The 23,682-nt window shown below is 42.9% G+C and overlaps 1 protein-coding gene across 3 annotated transcripts in view; it reads left to right on the forward strand.

Moving 5' to 3' along the window:
* TSNAX (translin associated factor X) overlaps nucleotides 1-23,393 on the forward strand; it is a 42,119-nt gene extending 18,726 nt beyond the window's left edge. For all 3 annotated transcript variants that reach the window (XM_075924738.2, XM_075924736.2, XM_075924737.2), the window contains 2 exons: nucleotides 16,184-16,308; nucleotides 20,825-23,393. In XM_075924738.2, the coding sequence (XP_075780853.1) occupies nucleotides 16,184-16,308; nucleotides 20,825-21,202 (503 nt within the window). In that variant the 3' untranslated portion in view covers nucleotides 21,203-23,393. The remainder of the gene's footprint in view (nucleotides 1-16,183; nucleotides 16,309-20,824) is intronic.
* The last annotated feature ends 289 nt before the right edge of the window (nucleotides 23,394-23,682 follow it).

Consider the following 23,682-nt stretch of genomic DNA (forward strand, 5'->3'; position numbering starts at 1 on the left):
AACGTCATTTTTTTCCTATGCTTGTAATAAACAGGGGCATGAAGGAAGTCTGAAATGGTTTAAAATAAGCTGAATGAATAAGGTATAACAAATAATTGTAGAAGGATCACCCTGGAGGATAATTTTTTATCCTTTAAACACGTAAAGAGGAAGAGATCAATGAAGGAAGTCATTAGCTATTGAGAGATATTAGGGAGATTTTAATAAAATAGGATTGGGCTATAGCTGAAAAATCAATCAAGTTCACCTCATTTTTCATGAACAAGAGTGGAGGTAAGATGCCAGAAATGGAAACTGAAAAAATAAAGAATTATTGGTGTGTAAGTTGCTGTTTATCAGATCTAATTGTGTTGATTGACTTTCTGTTTTTAAATATGGCTAATTAAAATTAGCCAAATGGTGACTTTTCTCAGACGGCATCATTATTCTCAGATCTTTGTGATTTTTTTCCCTTTTCCCTTCAGTCCTCATGCTTTTCCTATTCTCTCCCTTCCCTCCAAAACCTCTTGGCTCTTTGCATTATTTTCCAAGCAACTTAAAACCTCTTCTCTTACTGACTTTGGCAATATTCATAATATCTATGCTAGAGAACTTAAAAAATAATCGTTTCCATTGTGAATGTGCAGTGATCTACAATAAATTCAGCTACTGTTCAGCAGGATATAATACATGAAATAATTGGTTATCTGGAAGAGTTCCTGGGCTGAGAACTTAAGCTTGGGAGGAAACTTGGGATATGCAATGAGAGTTTCTCAAAGTTTTTCATAGTATGGGTCATCTTATAAATAGAGACATTGTGTAGTATACATCACCCCACCCATTAACTGGACCTCTCCCTTCCAATTTGTAATGCTGTAATATCACTGCAGCAGTTGCTTTCATGGAAAAGTGCCATTAGGGAAATAGTTAATGTATTTTAGCTGTCTGAATACAGTTTAGTAGCTAGAATTGGGAGATGCTAGCATCATGTGACCAGTCAATTCTCTAGAGTACACTGGGAAGTGCTATACAGATCACCAGTAGCTTAGAGACCACATTTTGGCAACAAACCCAGGAAGAAAATGATAGGGCCAATAGAAATCTTAGACTTGTCACATTTGCCATTTGAGGCACATAAGAACCGTGCTTTAATGAACAAAACTGATATAGCACACAGCAGAGGTGAGCAAGAATTTTTGACTGGGGGCCACTTCAGAAATTTTTGAAGTGGCCCTTGAAGGGGTGGGTCCTCAGGAGGAAAGGGTGGGGCTTCCCTGCCCACAGACCCTGATTGGTCTCGGGGTGGGGAAGCTTGTGAAGTCTTTGCCCCCGTTACCCCCCCTCTCTCCCGAGAGAACCACTAGCTGTTCTGAACAGCTGGCAGTTCCCTCTAGGTGCCAGTGCCCCTGATGATGGGAGGAGACTTCACACGCTCCCCTCCACCTCTCAACCAATCAGATCCTGGGGGCAGCGGAAGCATGCAAAGTCTCTTCCCGCCCTTCCCCTGTCTTGCAAGGAGCACGTGGCGCTTAGAAGCGTCGCACCTCTTGCAGGGTGGGAGGAGACTTTTCAAATCAGAGCTAGGAGCATGGGGCAGCTCCCTGCCCTCGAGTGCGTGGAGTTTAGAGTCAACCGCCAGGGTTGACTCTAAGCACCGCATGCTCTCCAGTCCCTAAGCCCTGATGGGCCTAGGGGTGAGGGAGCAACAGGGCCTCCATAGGCCAGATCAACTCATTTGACGGACCGGATCTGGCCCATGGAGGCCCTTTTTCCCATCCCTCGCATAGAGCATACCCAGATTTGATCCTCTTTATATTGAATCCATCTGAACAGAGATTCAGGCAGTCTAGTAGGGAGAGATGATCCTGACTGCCTTTTCCATATCACTGAAAATCCGTATTTCTGTGGTTAAGTGGCCACCAATGCGAACTCTGGGTATTCCTCCTCTCTGCTGCCAATGAAGTAGGCCATCTGGCACAAACAAGGTATCTTACAAAAAACATTGATAGGATCCTTAATTAGCTGTAGTGGTAATTGTGCTTTTTTTCTAAAGCACTTCCTCTTCTTCCAAGAATGGAAAGAAAGGCATCAGGAGTCAAGCTGAGATCTTCCATGTGCGCATGACCTTGCAACAAACATAGCTGCAACATTGTGTCCTTATATAGTTGGGGGAGGCAAATTAGAGTCTTGACTGAAGAGGCAATTCTATTTTGGTAACTTTGAAATAAAGGGGTTTGGATAAAATAAGCCAAAATATAAAAATGCCAACCAAATAGTAGAACATGCAGATATGAGCTCATAAGTAACTAAAATAAACTACCTCAGCATACACAGCAGAATCCTTCCTAAAAAAAAAGGGAGGAAAGATATAAGTGGGTAGGAGGGAACATGAAGGAATTGTAATTCTTGGTAGTGATGAGCATTATGTTAACTAGCATACACAACATACTTGGGTCTTGTCTGTATGAGAAATTTGCAATAGTTTAACTAAGTGTGATATTATATCTGTGTATTTAAAACAGAGTAAAAGGCTTTGTGGATATTCTTATTTCAGTTTAATAGGGGCTTAGTTTAGTTTCAGTCAGTTATAGAGTTAGGAGTCTGAATGGAGATCAGCATTTCTTAAACTGCATTAAGATAGTTTAAGATTTGCACTGCTTTAACTAAATGGGTTCAAAAGCTGATTTGAGTAAAACTGGATCAAGCAGCTTGTCTGTGTAGACATGGCACAAGTTGTATTTTTCTGTCCTAATAGAATCCAAAAGCTGTATGTAACTCTGCATGGCATATTGACTTTGAAGAGTTGCTACAATGAATAAAAACAGTAGCAAATAAAATACTTTTTAAAATGTAAATGCCTCTTTGAAGGTTTTGGTTCAACGCTCTGTTTGGACTTGTCATCTGTCTCCATTGCACAAAGGCCAGTAGTTAGCAGTATCATAGTACTTTTTTAAAAAAAAGCCTGTTCTCACAACAGGATATCCAAATCACTGGTGTGTCTGAGAAAAGCTGGCTCTAGAATCAGCTTTCTTTCTGCATGCAGTTTTAAAATTAACCTTTGACTTCACTTCATTCCCAAATATGTAAGCTTTAGGACAGCTTTGTAGCAAATAAGCAGCTGGTGGATAGTTTTACAGAACTTTAAACTTTTGTATAATCAACTTCAGTTTCTAGCATTACTTAATGGAAATGGAACTTTTTAATGTGAATCTAATAAAAGCTATTTTCTTGAGTCTGCAAAACACCTGAATTGAAATAAAGACTGTGAGAAGAGTGAACAGGGTGTTGACTCAAATCTAATGATCACATTTAAACATTAACACCTTTAACTATTTTACTGCTGTTTATATTAGTAGAAACATCCAGTGTGGTCCAGTTGGTTATTTCACTAGTTCTCTAATTTTGTCTTTCTGAGACAAGTTTACAGGAGAGAGATCCTCTAACAGGTTAATGATGGACAATTTGCCACTACTTTTATCAGTGTTTAATTTTAAGGATCAGGGAAGGCACTCTATTCATCTCATGATAAACACTGGTGTATTCTAGTTATTTGAAAGGATGTTCCACAAGAGTACAGTTAAAGGTTTTACATAATAGGTATGAGGGTAGGTTTGTGGCCTAAATTTCACATTAATCTCTCTTGACCAATACCTCCACTGTCTGCAAGTTCAAATCCTAACAGGCAATTTCACGTGATGCTCCTTTACCCGTGAGCAGTGCCTTACCTACTCCCATCCATCCTGCAATGCTGCTGAAATCTCATTCCAGTTGAAGTAGAAGGTATGAAAAGGATTTCCCCTGCTGTTCTTTGTGTGTCCACTGTGTGCTGACGTGGCAGAAAACCACAGTACAGGCAGTCCCCGGGTTACATACAAGATAGGGACTGTAGGTTTGTTCTTAAGTTGAATTTGTATGTAAGTCGGAACTGGTACATATTGTAGGGGAAACTCTAGCCAAACATTTCTCCAGAGCTCAGTTTTATTCTCCCACACCTCACTTCCCTCAGTTCTTTATTCTCAATCTGAGGTGTCTGCTGAGAAAAGCCGCTCCGCGTCTCCCTGGTCTGCTGGGGGGAAGCAGCTAGTGCGGGGTTGCCTCACCCCGTTTGTAAGTAGGGATCTGATGTAAGTCGGATCCGTGTAACCCGGGGACTGCCTGTATTGCATTTCCTATTGCTGCACTCAGGCCAGATCCACAGTACAGTTGGCTTAAGGTACTCAATTCCAGCTATGTAAAAAATGTAGCTGAAGTCAATGTACCTTAAATTGAGCTTCAGCGCTGTCCTCACAGCGGGAGGTCGATGGGAGAAACTCATGTTGACTTTTCTTACTCTTTATGAAGAGTAAGCATATTGGCGCCAACTGGGCACCCTCAGCATTCGATTTAGCGGGTCTTTATTAGACTCACTAAATCAAACGCTATAAGATGGACTGCCGCAGTGTCAATATTCCTGCAAGCAGAGATGTGGCCTTAGTGCCCGGATACCTGCTGGCCAGTGTAAGAAGGGATCAGCCCTTGCTGTCTCCTTTAGCCATCTTCTAGCAGTGGCAGTTTTAAAAGATTAAGAGTGGGGACATGAGGAAGACATTGAGAAAGTGCAGGAGAAAAATGAAAATAAGTCTGAAGGGGAATAAGAATTAGGGACGTAACATGCCATTCAATTAGTTAACAGGTTAAATGTTAAGTATAACTGATTAAACAGGGAGAGGTCGGGGAGGCTGCTCCAGCCTGCTAAGGTGGAGCACCCTCTATCTGACGTGGTCGTGCTGGAGCAGCCTTCACACCACTGGTAGGGGCTGCTCCATCCCAGCTGCTTCTGGCTCTGCTTCCAGCCTGGGGAGCTGAAGCAGGGAGCTGGCAGACCTGTCCTCCCTGGTCGCTGCTTCTGTCTTCCCCTCCCCTTGACTCCTCCACCTGTGGTGGGCTGCTCCTGGGTAATAGTTAACCTTTACCCAATGGATAACATATTACCCATTCACATCCCTAATAGGAACAGAGAAATAATATGCAGGAAGAAAGAAAATAGGCCTTTTATTGCTGTGATTTTTCAGCCCAAAAATCACGCGATTATAAAAATATTTTAAGTTAAACATTTACATTTAAATTTTAATTTGTAATATTTCTCAGTCTCTCTTTTTTTAACCTTAGCCTGCCCTCATCCCAATTTGCCTGTAATAATTTCAAGCTGAAATTTCAATATTCATATGCAGAAATGTGATCCCCACCATGTCTTAAGCAGTTAGAGCAAGTTTCCATTTATTTACTCCAATATCTCAGATTGGGTAGCTGGGATTTTAACACTGTCCATCTCATTTCAATAGCACTCGTCTCCCTCCCTCCCAGCTCCTTCCCTTAATCTCTAGTCTCTCCTCAGTCTTCAGGTCCTATCTTCTTTTCTGATCCTCCAAATTCCTGTTGCTTTTGTGTGTAACCCTCTGGCAACATCTTATGTATTTGCAGTTTCCAACTATAATAGATCACTGTTTGTTTTAGGGAGCATGCCCTAGTTGCTTCAGATCTAAAATGAAACGAACTTTGGAAAAAAATAGCATGCAAAGTGAATTTTTCATTGTTTGTTTAGATTTCAATGACAAGAAGTCTGCTAAAGTCTGTTGTCGTTTTTGGTCTCTGAATTAGGTCCCTGTAAGAACTTGCTTGAAAATCTTTATGCTGAATATTTCTTCTGAATATATTGAGATTGTGTGCAGAAGATTTGTCTTCTAGAAAAAAATGTTCAATCTTTCAGTTTTCAAAATGCATGACAAGGATAGCATAGCTCATTTCTATTGTTTGTTGCATTTCTTTAGTAGGATTAACTGGTGGTGATGGAAGATTAAATTAACTGTTGTTAACTAAAGTAAATGTAATTAAACATGCCAAACCTACTTCTCAGTTCTGGTAAACTGTATCTCTATTTGTAGAAAGTTCCAGAAATAATTATAGAGGTCTTTATTTGGACTTCTCCGTGTGGATACAAGGAAAACAAAATGAATTACACAAAGCAGCCTTATAAACTACTCCATTACAGCACAATCCATAAATAATCCTATTTTGGAATAAATCCAAAACAAGAGCAGAAGGGAAAGGTATTGTTGGATGGAATAGTAAAATGGGATGGAATTTTTCACCTTGGGGATTATTTTCTGAGGGTAGCGGATGTCCTTCCATTAATCTAAAATATAACATATTTAAACATCCTTTTTACCTGGACATAAAAACACCTTATTTCAAGGTCTTGGGTCATTTAAATGTCATCTTTGAACTTCTGGCAGAGATTTTTTTTTCAAATCTTTATACTATGGTCAAATATGTTTTTTTACTCAGATAAACTAGACATATTTGAAAGATGATAATGTACAAGCCATTATGTAAGCAGAAATCTTTCTGAAATGAGGGGAATCATGGAGAAGGGGCAAAGGAAAACAAATGGCAAGCCAGATGTTTTTGTTTAATGCATCTGTGTGAAAGTCAGTGTGAAAAAGTATGTGAAGTGAGAGTTGAGAGAGATGTGGGGATGATCAGAAATAAAGTTGCAAAATAAAAGAAAGAGAAACAGGATGTGTAGAAATAGAAATAGAAAAAGGAAAGAAGAATCTGTGGACTAGGGTGAATTTAGGGAATGGGATGGTATAAGGATGTTAAAATCTCAGTTAAAATGAGATGCAATTTGTATCGACTATACGATTAGTAGATAAGCGTCACTTTGCAGAGCACAGCGGGAGTATCTCCAGGAGCCTTCCCCCCCCCCCCCCCGTAGCCTTGGATAAAGGCAGTGTGTGTGGGGGGACAGGTGGAACCCTGGAGACGGTGCTGGGGTGAGCGCTGCAGAGAGAAAGGGGAGGGCACCACAGAGAGCATGGGACGAATGGGGAATTCTTGAGTCTCTGCTCACCCCATGCTCCTTAGCGCACTTCTGTTTTTGAAATGTACAGGAGCGCCACAGAGCTCTCGTACATTTCAAAAGCAGGAGCACCCACAATGGGAACCTGTGGGAGCGGGGACTGAAGCAGTCTGCTCAGTCCCCACCTGCACTGTTTCCCCGCCATGCCTCTGCCTCCCCATCTCCCTGCAAAGACAGTGCCTCTCTCTGATAGAGGTAGCAAATGGGGGGGAGGGACAACTAGTTGAGTCACTACTTGATTGTCTGATAAGCATTTGCTTATTTGGATAGTCGACTAGTCAGTTACATCCCTAGGATGGTATAGTCAAGGGAATGATGTATAGGGGATTTGGGAGCTTGTTTGATCTTTTGGCAGAAGTTGGTCCCCTGAGTCTTCATTCTCCATCTATTCTTCAGTCCAAAGGTAGCAGAAATATTCTCTGCCAGAGGTTAGGGACGTTAGCTATCATGTTGTCGATTAGTTGTGTAACTGCATGAAATCTTAGTGGTTACCCATTCGTTCGATAGTCCCTGGGGGTGGGGCCAGCAGCCAGTGTGCTCCCAGCCCCGCTCCTGGGGAGCCCCTTGCTACACTGCGCTGCTGCCTCTGTATTGGAGGTAGCAGTGCGGGGTGGCAGGCAGCATCCCATTCACGAAGGGAGCCAGTTTAAAAACCAGCTTTCCTCGCGGACTGGCTGCCTGCTGCCCTGTGCTATTGCCTCTGATACAGAGGCAGCTGTGCGTGGAGGCAGCGAGCCCTGTTCGTTGGGAGCTTGGATCCCCACATGGACAGGGTCTATTGCCATGGAGCAGACTCTTTCCCAAAGGGCCCAGGTGGGCCTCCACAGGCTGAGGACTGTGGTAGACAGAAGGTGCTTCACGGCAGCCTTCCTTGCCCCTCCCTCCCACATTGCTCCTCTGATAGAAAGCTGGCTCCCTGCACATATTGGCTCCAGCCTACCCCTCCCACCCTCTGGGCTGCTGCCTGTCTGTCAGCAGCTGTGCAGGGAGTGAGGAGGGACAGGTGGATCCAGTGCTTATAAGAAGCTGGCTTTTATGCTAGCTCCTTATTGGCACCAACTCCCTCTCCCCCCGCCCTTGCTGCCTTTGATGGGGGGGGCGGGGGAGAATGCATGTAGTCAACAAGACTAACTGATAAGCCCATGGTTATCGGTCATTTGTGTAGTCGTCTACATGATGACATCCCTAGCAAAGGTTCCCATGTGTAATGCTTTTATATTTGGTGTGTGTTGGTATCTCTTGGGAGCCGAGGAAGACATGTTGTGCATTTCATTTGTGGAAACACATGTGGCTCCGGAGCCCAAAGGTCGAAGCACACATGCGGTTACAGACAGGGCATGGAACGCCAGTTGTCAGGACAGGAGAGAATGCAGCTCTATGTCGTCTTTCACGTGCAGCTGCGAGGCGTTGACGGCGGTCGTCCTCAAACTTTGTCGCTGCTTTCCTCGTAAGGGAATGCCAATTAGTCCTATCTGCAGCAGCTAGATCAAATAGTCGAGGTTGAAGGCCTGTCCACTGCAAGTTGGTCTTCAGGTTATCCTTATGCCTCTTCCTTGGGCGTCCCTGTTTGCGACTACCACGTACCAGTTCCCCATAGAACAGCTGCCTCGGGATCCTGCTTTCGTCCATGTGGAAAACATGGCCAGACCATCGAAGCTGGATCTGGAGGATCTTAGCTTCGATGCTTGTGGAACTAGCTGTATCAAGCACTTCTTGGTTAGTAATTCGGTCCTACTAGCATACTTACTTGACTGATCGTAGGGAGCACATGTGGAACTGCTCCATCCGCTTGATGTGCCTACGGAACAGGGTCCATGTTTCACAGCCATACAGGAGAGAGGTGAGGACCATGGCATTATATACTGTGAGTTTAGTTGAAAGGTGAATATCTTTGTGCTGGAGATCCTTAACATGCAATCTCCCAAGTGCCTGACCGGCTTTCTGGATACTCTCTGTAATCTCTTTGTCAAGGGATCCATTATTTGATATTGTGCTGCCCAGGTACTTAAAGCTGTCCACTACCTTCAGTTGTGTGCCATTGATAGTAATGCATGGCTGTCGAGGAGCACTGTTTGGAGCAGGCTGGAAGAGGACTTCTATCTTCCTGAGGCTAATTGTGAGACCGAACAGTTTGGGTGTTTCAGAGAACCTGTCAGTGATGGTCTGCAGGTGGTTCTCTTGGTGTGCCATAAGGGCACAGTCATCAGCAAACAGCACTTCGGTGATAAGCCTCTCCAGTGTCTTGGTCTTTGCAGTAAGGCATCTCAAATCAAACAGTGAACCATCCAAACGGTACCTTATGTAAATACCAAGATCTAGGTCTCTGACAGCATGCATGAGGACTTGAGCGAGGAACAGGTTAAAAAGCACTGGGGCGAGTATGCAGCCCTGCTTCATGCAATTGGAGATGTTAAATTTCTCAGATGGCACACCATCCGAGAGTACCTCTCCTGTCATGTCATCATGAAACAGCTTGATGAGTGAGATGAACTTCGGTGGGCAACCCAGCTTTCTGAGGATCATCCACAATGCATCTCTGTTAACCGTGTCGAATGCCTTCGTCAGATCAATGAAGACAGAGTAAAGGTTCATATTCTGCTCAAGGCACTTCTCTTGCACCTGTCTCATTACAAACATTATATCGACAGTACTGTGGTTAGGGCAGAAGCCACATTGTGACTCGGGGAGACTCACTTCTGAAACTGTCAAAATCAGCCTGTTCAGGATGATGTGGGCGAAGATTTTCCCGGCAATGGAAAGCAGCGAGATACCTCTGTAGTTCCCGCAGTCGGCTCTTGCACCCCTATTCTTGTACAGAGCAACTATCACGGCATCACAGAGGTCAGATGGCATTTCTTCCTCTTCCCAAATACTGGTTAAAGACATTATGAAAAACCTTAAGTGACTTCTCATTAAGGGCTTGTACAGTTCTGCGGGAATCCCATCCTTGCCGGATGCCTTGCTGCAGCTCATCTGTCTGATGGTCTTTCTAACTTTGTCAATAAATGGAGGTTCTCCCAGGTCTTCAAGGGTTGGCTTCTGAGGGATTTGTTCCAATGCTGACTGATCAACTAATGATGGACGATTGAGGAACTGACTGAAATACTCTTTCCATCTATTATTAATGCCAGACTTATCCCTGATCAACGTGGCTCCATCTGCAGACAACAAGGAGGCAGAGACAGACTTGGAAGGCCCAAAGACTGACTTGATGGAACTGAAGAACTCCCTTGGGTAATTTAAGTCAGTATAGTGTTGCACCTGTTCAGCTTTCTTCTCCCACCACTGATCGTGCATTTTGCAGATTTCTCACTGAGCCTGGGCCTGGAGGAACTTAAACCTGTCTTTCTTAGAGATGGAGCCTGGGTCATTCTTCCACTCAATAAATGCCTTGTTCTTCTTGGCAAGCAGGTCCTCAATAGCACTGTTGTTCTCTTCAAACCAGACTTGATGATTGCATTTCTTGGGACCAAGCACTTACTTCGCTGTCTCCATCACCATTTCTCTAAACTGGCTCCACTTCTGAATTGGACCTCCAATCAATGGTCTGTTGGCAGTCAACTTTTCATCAAGGCTTGACTGGAACTTGCGCAGATGAGAATGCTGCTGGAGTCTGGCAATGTTAAAGGCTGTTCGAATGACACATTGTCACTGCGTCATAACTGAGTACAACAAGATGAGCTTTGAATAAATGGGTAGTGAAGTCTGTTTCCACAGCTTATAGGTTAATAAACATTTTGCGGGATTCTGATTGAGCACATTCTTTTTAGCAGCCTTTTTATTTTACACTCAAAATGCTTTATCTAAATTATACTTTGAGTACCCATGAATTGTTCTAGCTTTTCTCCCTAATCGTAGGGCACTGAACAGATGCAGTCTCCAATGTCTCCTCACCACTGAATAGTATTTTAGAGTGGTTTCTGAATACTGAATCGTTTTTCCTTACCTTGCCAGCCTCAAAAAAGCATAAAAGGACTCCGAGGTGTCCTAAAAAAACCCTTCATAAGTAACCTGTAATCCCTTTATTATGGCTATGGTATGGCAGGCCTTCTATAGAGTAATCTGCTCCCCAAAAAATAACAAACCCCTCTTTCTTCCCCCTTTCTAGTCACTTTGGACAGCACCGTTTTTCCTGTTGTTCATATCCATGTTCCTTGCTTTATTTTTTACTCAGCCCTTCCATTTGATCCAGGTTGCATCTAACTTTGCTACATTTTCCTGCACAGTATCTGCAGGAGGGAAATTCTAGTCCTGCTGAAGTCAATGGCAAAACTCCGTAGACTTCAGTGAGGCCAAGATTTTCATCCCTAAAGCCAAGTTCATTTTCCTGGCACGTTGCTGTGACTATTGGCAGGTCTACACTATATTTTCAAGTTGACTTAAGCTATATAATTTGAGCTATATTAGTAGCATAACTCAAATTGACCTACCTTACATCTACTTATGGGATCCATAACATGTTGGGTCAACCGAGGAAACTCTCCTGTCCACTCCCCTTACTCATCTCGTTCTGGTGGAGTACTGCAGTCGACAGGAGAATGATTAGGGGATGGTTTAGTGGGTCTTCACTGGACTCACTAAATTGACTCCAGTGAACCAGTTGCCACAGCATCAATCCATCCCATAGGGCAGGGGTCAGCAACCTTTCCAAAGTGGCATGCCAAGATTTAACCCTCCTGCCTGGGCCATGTTGCTCTCCCAGGAGAGGGAGAGGGGCTCTCTCCACCATGCACCCCATGGACCACTTGAGTCAATGCAAACCTTTCCGCAGACTACCAGTCGCTAATGGAAACTTACTGTTAATTACATAATTACACCCAAGCCATTTTGCTAGTGTTGCAGCTGGGGAGAATGTTTAAAATGAAAGTTGATAAACTAACATGAGAAGGTTAAAACGCTTAATCTATTTAATAATTTAAATTAAACCAAAGTAAAATATTATGTCCAATACAAAAGGTTTCAATGTTTTCTTTATGGCAGGGGAGGGGAACCTTTTTTGGGTCAGAGAGGTCAAAATCAGTTGGGGACCACACAAGTGAGAAGCAAAAAAAGCTTCTCCCCAAATCCTCACTGATGTGGCCCCTAATTGAGACTCCTCACTCTTCCGGCACTCCAGCCCTTACGGGGTGAGGGGAAGGGACAGGGAAGAGTGAGCTTCAGGGCTTCTCATAGGCCAGATTTACTTTCCTGGGGTTCCAGAGTTAGTGGATTTTATGGAACCCCTTAGGCTCTCGGGTGGGAACAAAAATTAGGGGTTCAGTGTGCGGGACAGGGCTGCCAGCGAGTGGGATACAGATGCAGGATGGAGTGAGGAAGGCAGGGTCTAGAAGGGAGTTTGACGGCTGGAGAGGATGTGGGGTGGAGGTAAAAGAGGGAATTTGGAGGTGGGAGGGGGTTAGGGGAGTAACACAGAAAAGGTGAGAGGGTGAGAATGCAGCCAAATAGCTAGTTGGGGAAGGAGGCAGAGAAGTGGGAAGTAAAGGAAAGGTCAGCTTCTGCAAAGTAAAATTGTCTCCCTCCTCACGTTTTCCTTCTGCTTCAGCCTCACTCCCCTCAGGCCCATGATCCCTCCCAGCCTGATCCCCTGCATCACACCATGCCCCTTGTGCACCTCCTGCTCCCACAGCCTGATTCCTTGCATTACCCCATGCCCCCTCAGTGCACCCCTGCACCTCTCATCCTCCCCTGCAGCCTGATCCCCCTGGATTGCCCCATATCCTCTCCCATCCATCTCCTGCATCCTCCTCATCCCCCCCTTCCTGCTCTCACATCCCTGTGCCCCCAGCACACTCACCAGCAGGGCAGCAGCTCTGGGGCGAGAATTGTGGGGGAGCAGAGTCTCTTCCCTGTCCAGACCAGCCCTTTGCCTGCACTCTGTGGTTCTGGGGCTGGGCTCGGCTAGGCAGAGCCCAGAGCTGTCCAGGGCTGGGTCCAGCCTGACCTGGTGCAGAGGGGTGCTGAGGAAGGGTCTCCCCCTCCCCCCCAGGGAGCAGCCCAGGCCCTGGCATGCCACATGTGACCAGCCACCCAGCCCTGGCTCTGTGGAGCAGGCCTCGCCCCCTCCTGAAGCAAGAAGCCTGTAGCCAGGAAGTGGGGTGAAATTAACCCCTTAGCTCCTGGGAACTGCATGACTAGGGGCAGCCCCAGGGAAACGGGCTTGTGTGCCACTTGTTTCGTGTGTGCCTGGGGTTGCTAACCCCTGCCATAGTGGGTACAAACTCTGCCACCCTGCTTTTTTAACTCTCTCCTTTAGCTTCTTATTTTCCAACTTGTCAAGTGCAAACTTGCCATCTGCATTGTTAAAGTTCTTTATGTTTTAGGCTCCCTCTCCCATGCCTATCTGCTTTATTAACATACTGCAATGGATTTCAGCCTTTCCAAACTACTGTACCCTTTTCAGGGGTCTGATTTGTCTTACGTATCTCCATGTTTCACCTTATTTAAAAATTACTTGCTTATAAAATCAGCCATAAAAATACAAATGTCACAGCACACTGTTACTGAAAATTTGCTTCTTTTCTAATTTTCTCATTTAATTATAACATTAATCAATTGGCATATAAATACTGTGTTTATATTTCAGTATAATATATAGAGCAGTATAAACAAGTTATTGCATGAAATTTTAGTTTGTGCTGACTTTGCTAGTGCTTTTTATATAGCCTGTTGTAAAACTAAGCAAATATCTAGATGAGTTGGTGTACCCCTGGAAGACTTCTGCATACCTCCAAGGAGGACCACTATCTTACTGTGAGATTGATCTCTGCCGCCACTCCACCAACCACAACAGCCTCAGTTGCATGCTTATGGCCAGGGCTCGCCAAGCCGCGGCAAACCCTGCTCGCCAGCCGTGCGGTTCAGCATGCTGCGTATGCACAGACCGTGCTGTGCATGTGCTGATCGTGGTGCCATGCCGGGCTATAATCTATTCGCCCGTGGCGAGCAGATTACCTAAATTGTTGAGCCCTGCTTAGGTTACTTCCCATATGTTTTCCTCAATTCATCCCTTTACAATTAAGGACAAAACTCCCATACAGAATCTGTAAAGCAATCAAGTATACAGAAAAGTGATAGCTGCTTAGCACATGGTGAGTTGTGTTTACTACAGTTCACTGCAAATTAGGTACACAGTTTGTGCTAAAACAACATAGTATTTATTAGCCCATTTTTTTTCTCTTTCTGCATCCCCCATGTACATATTTGTTTGGGGCAGGATCTGTGTGTGGAGTAGTCAATTTCTTTGTCCAAATTTCTTGGTCAAGGTATAGTCCAGACTGGAGAAACATTTTTCACGCTGCAGTGACAATTATAATAAGCAAATATTTTGTGGTCCGTTCAGAAGTGTCAGGTGGCCTGGATTTGGTCTTCAGTCCGCCTGTTGATTACATTTGGTTTAGGTATATTTGGTCATGCCTCAGCATTGGGATGGACTCGTTCTTTTGGGGTCCATTCCAACCTGTATTTTTATGAATCTGTGATTTCCCAGAAAAGAGAAGATCCAGAAAACATGCGCTTAAAGCAGTGCTTTCCAGTAATAACTAGATGGAATAATGCATATTCATATTTCTTTATCCTTATATGGAGAGCAAAAATCAATTTTCATGCAGCTCTTTGTCCTCACACTATGCACTATGGCTTTGTGGGTTGCCTAATCACTTTCATCACAGTGCGTGTTGGAGGCAATTGCAGCCAAACAGACTCAAGGAGAAAGAAAATGTATTTGAAAAATTAGTCTTTTAGCCATAATATATGCTCACTCATAAAAAATACTCAATAGTGGGGATTTTGCCTGAGTAAAAAGTGCAGTGTCCAACTTGTATTATGATTACAAAAGCTTCTGGATAGACGAGAGGTTCTATGCATAATCTATCCTTCTGAATAAAAAATGCCAAAATGCTGAAAATTTATATTTGTCATGTTGTTGGTTTAATGCAGGCCTGGGCAAAATATATGGCCCTTGGGCCGGATCTGGCCCATCAAGCCACTGGATCTGGCCCACAGATGTAGTGGGGAGCCCCAGGCAGACTCCCTTGCTTGCCCTGCAGCCCCACACACCACCCGTCATCTGGGTTGTTTCTCTTTCAAAACTGTGATCCTGAATTGAAGTGGGGGAAGGCTTCAGGTGCTGCCTCTGCCTCCAGTACAATCCCTTTGGCCAGTTATTGGCCAGAAACTGGTCAAAACTGCCTGTTTGAATAACAGGCAGCACATGAAGCACCATGCTCCCCTCCAGCTCAGTTACCCACACAAGCACATGGCCCTGCAGCATGGGCAGGCAGGCAAGCTGGCTGAGAAATCATAGAACACAAGATTTGGAAGGGGTCTCGAGAGATCATCGAGTCCAGTCCACTGCCCTCATGGCAGGACCCAGTACCATCTAGACCATTCTTGATAGATGTCTATCTAACCTATCAGGCTCTGCAGGCATTTTAAACTCTGCAAGCCTTTAGCTCTGCAGGCAGACAGCCTGGTTGGGCTGTTGGCTGGTAAGTCTCTTGGCTGGAGCCTGCCTCTGGTACCTCTGCCGTTTCCCCCCCCCCCCCCCACTCAACATACTCAAACCCTCTGCTTCCCTCTTGCACCCACATCTCTTCCCAGATCTGGCACCCCAGTCTCCTGCCCTTGATCACAGTCCCTAAGTCACAAACCAAACTCCTGCACCCCAGTCCCCTCCCCTAGGTCACAAACCAAACTCCTGCACCCCAATCCCCTGCCATAGGTCACAACTGCCTCCTTCACCCAAACTCCCTCCCAGACCCCACCCTCCCTTCTGCACCCCAGTCCGTTAGTCCAGGCTCCCTTCTGCATCCAACCTCCATTCCAGACCTCGCACTTCCTCCATTAATATCATGGAAGAGTGCAGCCCTTGATCACTTTCCAAAATCTTGGAGTGGCCCCCCATCAAAAATTATTGCCCACCCATGGTTTAATGTTTTGGTTTGTATACAGGGAAAGGACAACAGGTGAGTGTTCAGCTCCTATTTCTGTCTTCTAGAGGTATAAAATCCCAGTTAAAAAGTTAAGTGGTTAAATGTGATCCTGTGTTGTGTGGGCCTGGCTATGCTGGAGCAGCCCTCCTGCCTGCCTGGCCAGAGCAGGCCCCCACCAGCTAACTTGTTACCCCAGTAAGCATGCCAATAAGGGTAACCAGTTAACCCTTTATATCCCTGTTATCTTCTGCACCATTTTCACATTTCTTTTGCAAGTGATCTTGAAAATAGTCTCTTCTAAAATATTTCTATAATTGTAAGCATGGATCTCTGTTGAGAAATTTTATTAGTTTCACGTTTGCTGTTTCTGCAGGGCTTCAAGAATATATAGAGGCAGTGTCTTTCCAATATTTCATCAAAACACGATCATTAATTAGTGTTAAGGAGATCAACGAACAGTTAATATTTACAATGGAAGACAAAGAAGAAACAAACACGGTAAGAATTGTTTTGTTCACATGAGCTAGGTTTATCCATTTGTATTTTTAAACACCTCATACTTAGCATTTTTAATATATTTAACACCTTGTGATGGTCATTCCTATTTTTATTTATAGGAAGTAATCTTTTCATAAATACATAATTGTGATTTCCTTGGTAATATGACAGGGTAGACAAGTTTATTTGTGTTGTAATTATAGGCAGTCAGACATCAGAGGTCTTCACCCTACTGTAAGTTAGACATGGGTAGTGCTGACAACATAATGGACTATTGAGGCTTAAAGTTAGAGAACAGTCAACTAGTCAAATAAGTTTGGTTATTGAGTATTTGGCCAAACTATGCGTCTCATGGATAGTAGAAATAATGTATATCTGTGGCGTAAGAACAGCCATATAGGGTCAAATCAAAGGTCCTTCTAGCCCAGTATCCTGTCTATCAACAGAGGCCAATACGAGATGCTTCAGAGGAAGGGAACACAACAAGTAATCATCACATGATCCCTCGCCTGTCACCCATTTTCAGACAGAGGCTAGGGACATCATTCCTATCCATCCTGGCTAATAGCCAGGGCTCGCCAAGCCGCGGCGAGCCCCGCTCGCCAGCCGCGCTGTCTGGCATTCTGCGCATGAGCAGATTGCCTGAACCCGGCTCTTCCGGGATGTAATCTACTCGCCATGAGCAAGTAGATTACATAGATTGTCGAGCCCTGCTAATAGCCATTGATGGACCTAACCTCCATGAATCTATCTAGCTCTATTTTGAACTCTGTTATAGTCCTAGTCTTCACACCATCCTCTGGCAAGGAGTTCTACAGGTTGACTGTGTTCTGAGTGAAGAAAAACTACCTTTTGTTTGTTTTAAACCTGCTGCCTATTAATTTCATGTGGTGACCACTAGTTCTTATATTGTGGGAATCAGTAAATAACTTTTCCTTATTCACTCTTCTACACCAGTCATTATTTTATAGACCTCTATCATATTCCCCCTTAGTCTCCTCTTTTCTAAGCTGAAAAGTCCCAAGTCTTTTTAATCTCTTTTCATATGGGACCCATTCCAAACTCCTAATCATTTTTGTTGCCCTTTTCTGAACCTTTTCCAATGCCAGTGTATTTTTTGAGACCTGTCTTTTATTCATAGCCCAGGCTAAGCCTTTTCCAATGGAAAAAATACCACCACATTATTGGGTAATTCTACAGGCACTTGTCTAAATTTTGTAATGCATATTGCCCACATGATTTTATCCAGTAGGTACTTGGATAAAACCCCATAACGATAAGGGTAGTATAAAAACCTAAATATAAAAGGCAAATGAATGTAAGGAGTACAGTGACTTCCACGATGCAGTCCCATTGCTCAACAATGAGCTCATTATAGCAAGCAACAGCAGACAGTGGTGAAAGGAAGGATGTTGCCCTCTGTCACAGTTTTATCAACTTGCAATTTTTTTACTTTGACCAGCTAGTATTAAAATACGTGATCTGTGTTCTAGCAAGGCTACTGATATGTCATTTAGAATTAATCTTGAACTTCCCCCAGAGGACAGACTAGCTTTCCTTCCACTCCTGTGCCTGATAAAGCATCTTCCATTTCTTGCTTGGCCATCTTTCTTATGCAGCCTCTGGATGAACAGTCCATTTTTTTAAATTCATATTTGGATGTAAAGTGGATCAGTGAGTACTTTTATGTAGGGATGTAAGCGACTAGTCGACTATCCGATAAGTATATGTTTATTGGATAGTTGACTAGTGACTCAACTAGTTGCCCCCCCCACTGCCCCTCTGCCTCTATTTCAAAAGCAGAAGCACTGCGGAGAGCACAGGGTGAGCAGAAGACTCAAGCAGTCTCCCGCTGGTCCTGTGCTCCCTGTGTGCTTTGCTTTTGAAATGTGCAAGAGCCCTGGGATGCTCTTGTACATTTCAAAAGCAGGGAGAATGGGGCCAACGGAGTGCTGCTTGAGTCCCCGCTAGCTCCGTGCTCCCCATAGCACTTCTGCCTTTAAAATGTAGCAAGAGCCGGCGGGGCTCTTGCTGTATTTTAAAGGCAGAGGTACCCTTATCAATTAATCAAGTAGTCAATGGAAATTCCATCGACTATTGGATTAGTTGATTAATCTAAATTTAACATCCCTACTTTTATGTGGAATCTATAATGACGCCTTACTTGCTTTTCTAATGAAACATTTTCAGTTTTCCAAGAGAAAAATCTCAAATGACACTGTATGGAGATGGTCATACCAGTGGTCATCAGCATTGGTGACTTGAAAACCAATGAAATAGATGCAATTCCTCTCCAAATTAAAAAAAAAAAAAAAAAAAAAAAAAAAAAGTCTTAAGCGATATTGGCATTACCTGCAGAAAGTGATCTCAGAACAAACCTGTTCAGTCAAAGTTAGTTGGTCAAAGGAAATTATCATTACTATGCAGATTAGGGATGTGAAAACAGGTTAACCAGTAAGAATCACCCTTAAAGGGTGATGCTTACTGGTTCTGGTTAACCAGTGGGGTCTGGAGCAGCTTCTTGCCTGACATGGGCAGTGGATTGCTCCAGCCCCGGGGGATCCGCTGCAGATAGGGGCTAATTCCGGCATCCAGAGCAGCCCCCATCTGCGGTGGGCCTGAGTGGGCTGCAGGTAGGGGCTGCTCCAGCTGGGGTGGACGTCCCCCCTTTAATTGTATAACTGGTTAAACACCACTTGAAAGAGTTTATGACTCCTGCCCTAGTTGCAGGAAGAGAAACTGTTGCTAAATGCAGGACAATGTAGCACTTTAAAGAATTTTGCTTCAGCTACCCCAGACTAACACGGCTACATTTCTATCACTGTTGCTAAATGAGTGCTGGGCTCCTGCTGAGGCTGTAAGTGGCTGCTCCTGTGTATCCTCTTACCTTGTTTTCCATCTGCAAAGTGTGGGGAGAGAATTTCAAGTTGTCTTTCTGTGTTTCCCCCTTTTTTCAACTCATCTTTAAAAAGCCACAAAGAAAAAAAGTCTCAGCCACTATATTGGTTTAATTTCCAGATTAAAGTGTATTTTTCATTTTGCACATATCTGTCCAAAATTGTTGCTGAAATTTCATAATGAGAGCAATGCTTCAGCTGCCCAAAATGCCAAAAGTGTTAGAGAAACTTCCTGGGAAAATGTTCACAACTTTCACACAGCACTAAAGTCTGTGTATTGTGTAAAGTGCAAGTATCTTCATTGTTAAATATTAATTTTCCTCAAAGAAATGCTGTAAATGTAATAAGTGATATGTTTAGATGGCTAAACTTTTGAGTGTAAAACTTAAGAATGGCAGCTGCATAACATTTCCAGGCAGCTGGAATTCAATTCTACATACAGTATTAAGCAAATGTTTCTAGAGAAGAGCAAACATCTGGAAGACAGATATTCATGGGCTGTGGTTTTGAGCAATCTGAAACCACGATGTCTTAACATTTGAATACATTTTAGAATGGTCAGGTTTCAGCTACTACCACTAACTGCAGTAAGTGTTTTGTCCTGTTTGAACTGTTGACAAGGGAGACTGGGAGCTCTATATGGGTGGTGAGCACAGCACCAGTTCTGCTGCTGCAGATACCTTATAGGAAATAATTTTATTTAGAGCAAATTGTATTCTAGATTAAACTTTTCATAGTTCTTTTATTCCCTCTGACTAAGGATATTTGCAAGGAAACCAGACCTTTGAATCAACTGCTCCTGCTGAAGGCAGAACCCTCTGTGACATACTCACTTTGACAACAAATTGTGATGTCATAAATACAGGATTTATGACTAGATGTGAAGAAAAGTAGCAGGCGCAGATGAACAAAAATAATTTTTCATATAACCATGGATGTCTTAGAGATATAGAATGTGGAAATTAATATACAGAAATTATATTATTTAGGAGCAGAATCATTTCTTGATAAAACAATATTTTAAGTACTCCATGATGTATTAGTTACTTTTAATAAGATTGTAGAATGATGGATCTGGGAAAAATTCCAGAGCAACACATTCATTTATTCTTCATTCCTGCATTTTAATGGTAACTATATTTTGAAATACTGGATTGATGGTATGATTTATTTTTCTTCACCCTGGCTCTTACATTGATTTTTGCACCAGCACTGGGCAGGTCAGTTTTTTAAACCTAGTGTTCTGTGTCTGTGCAGAAAAATGTAAATATATACGCAGAGACAAACATTATATGTACTGTTATAGATGGTAGCTATAGGACATGGTTCTCTGTCTTCAGTGTTTAAAATTAATGCATTTGCCACTGTTTTGTCTGTGAAGTCTAGAAGATACTTCTCTGCTTTACAGTTGTGCTGTAAGGATTAATGAATTTTATAAAGTGCTTTTTGAAGCCTTACCTGCTACTATATAGAAGTGTATGCAGTTTAATTGTACTGAATATTTTTCAGTTGGTGGTGTTTCTAGTTATGCCAGTTAAGCCCACATGTGTTTTAAACTGTTGCAAGCCATCATTTCTTCACTTTTCAATATTCTGCTTTATGTTTTGTTTTGTCCTCAGCCCTCCTCTAATTCAGATGATAAGCAGCTGTGCACATGGAGCCTGAAGGTGACACCTGTTGATTACCTGTTGGGTGTAGCTGATTTAACAGGAGAGCTGATGCGGATGTGCATTAACAGTGTTGGAAATGGTGATATAGACACCCCTTTTGAACTGAGCCAGTTTTTGCGTCAGATTTATGATGGCTTTTCCTACATTGGCAACACTGGACCCTACGAAGTGTCTAAAAAATTATATACCTTGAAGCAGAGTCTGGCCAAAGTAGAGAACGCCTGCTATACTTTAAAAGTGAGAGGTTCTGAAATCCCAAAGCACATGCTTGCTGATGTGTTCTCCACCAAATCAGAAATGATTGACCGAGAAGAGGGTCTTTCCTAAAACACTGAGACAATCATGACCTTGATGGGGCCTGGGCTGTACAGTTGAAAGCATGTTAATATTTTGGGTTTGTTTTCAATAAACCCTCATCATGGCTTTTATGTAGTGATGTTTTTAGTTTTACTTAGCAGAGCAAAGGTAAAATTTCAACCAAAAAAAGAAAAACCCTTTAACATAATGTATAGTGAACCAGTGCTTGTATCTGTGGGCAGTCTGTTTTCTTCTACTTCATGTGCTGTCATAATGACCAAATGCTGTACTCAGTGCTGGTTGTCTTTCAGTGAAATTAACTCACTTCAAACTGCCTTACTATTGCCTCAGTTTTCAGAGATCACAGGATGTTTGGAGTAAGCTGTGAATAAATTTTTGTAATTCTACATTACCTACAAATTTCTCTTGGGCCCTACACCTTAGTGTGGCCTGTTTTTGTGTACCTTTATCATATCTAAAGTAGTGAACCATGTCAGAATGGGGATCCTAAAGACCTGGAGAAGCAGCAGTGTCTTGGTTTAATCAGAGCAAAATACGGCGAGTCTCCCAGCATATAAATCTACTGTTGTCTTTGATCTATTAGATTATTTGGATCAAAATGTGTAATAGGCCCATTTGAGCATACTTGTCTGATGCTGGATCACCATTGTTTAATTTTGTATCTGCTTAACTCAAATGTTTGTCTCAATGGAGCTGAAATTGAGGCAGAGCCAAAGGTACAGTGTAATCTGTAGTTTGGTCTGAATATTTTTGCACATGAAACTGAAATTAAAGTTTCCTGCTCATTGACTTCTAACACCTGCTAAATATTACTGTATACTGTCTATTCCAGGGCTCAGAGCTTTATTTTAGCTCTGCCCGTTCAGATTTCTTGTTGCCTTATTGATTTGGCATCCGTTGGAAAATGCTTCAAAAATTAAATGCATTGTTTTAAATTTAAAGAATAAAAGCTTTAACTGAAGAATCATAGTGTGCTGGCCAGACCTGTTCCTGGACAAGTGCAGAAACCCAGCCAAACAAGTTTAACATTGATAATTCAGCACTAGGACTGATTGTATTGTTGGACGCTGGTTGCATGCTTGTCACTGAAGAGGGATCCGAGTTAAGTCAATGGATAGAATTTTGCCCTCCTTTTTATTTGTGGAACCTCCAGGGACTCCAATGGAGTTGAACTGGTGTTACTAAAGAAAGTATTTGGTCCAGTGTATTTGACTGAGAGGTGACTTATCCCTTTGAAATGTGTTGCCTTGTGTGTCTTAATACGCTTATGAAATATAAATTGCAATAAAAATAAGGCAGACAGGCAAATTCCCTGCATTTATTTGGCATTCTTGAGATCATTGGCAGATAATCTGATTTCTCCACTTGTGTCCAAAGTTGCAAAAGCTCCTTGAAAATATTATCCGGGGGGGAAACAGTAAATATTATACAATTTTTAAAAAAATTATAAAAATATTTCTGGAAATAGACCCCTTAAGCACAAATGAAAACACTGTGGCTATGTCTACACTGGTGGTTTCTTGCGCAAGAATATCTTGAGCTAGGGTTCTTGTGCAAGAAGTCTTGTGCAAGAAGTCTTGTGCAAGAAGTCTTGCGCAAGAAGTCTTGCGCAAGAAGTCTTGCGCAAGAAAAGCTGTGCTTTTGCACAAGAGTGTCCATGGCAGTGTAGACGCTCTCTTGTGCAAGAAAGCTCGGATGGCCATTTTAGCCATAGGGCTTTCTTGCGCAAGAAATCCCTGCCAATCGTCCACGCTGCCCTCTTGCGCAGGAGCTCCTGTGCAAGAGGGCTTACACCTGTTAAAAAAGAGCATAGCTCTTGCGCAAGAAGCCCTCTCCTACCACGCTATCCTGTAAATTTCCTTGTGCAAGAGCGGGTGGGCAGTGTGGATGCTCTGCGGATTCTTGCTCAAGAATGGCCATACTTGCGCAAGAAGCTGCGGGTGTAGACATAGCCTACATGTTTTTATTGTCCACTTCCATATGATGTAGTTCTTCCATATTTATCCCATTAGCAATCCTAGTTAACTTGGGTTATCTGAGATATGACCAGAACAACAATTACTTACAGTGTGTAGCACAATTTTTTTTCCATTGTTTTTCCATGTAAAGCAATATTCAGTGATTTTAAAAAGGAGTGTTTTTCCAGTTGTTTAATACCTTTTAAAACACTTTTTTCCACAATAAAATCATTCAAAAGTTATTGCTGAACGAATAGTAGTTCTTTTATCTATCCATCCTATTTGAGAATATTTGATGAATAACAGCTGAATGTTCTTGGTTATATGCATTCAATTCTTATAGTTCAGTGCTTTATTCAAAGGTCTGACTCATTCCCCATACTGTACCTGATGATTGGCACCCACCAATACATCATTGTTTCTCCCCCATTAAATTTACTCTATTAATTAAAAATAGTAGTGCAATTATGACTCCTTCGGTGCATAATCAAATGCAGGGCACTTGAAGAAATTGGCACTGATGGCAAGACA

Source organism: Pelodiscus sinensis, chromosome 3, assembly GCF_052426305.1.
Source record: "Pelodiscus sinensis isolate ZL-2025 chromosome 3, ASM5242630v1, whole genome shotgun sequence".
Classification (NCBI taxonomy): Eukaryota; Metazoa; Chordata; order Testudines; family Trionychidae; genus Pelodiscus; species Pelodiscus sinensis.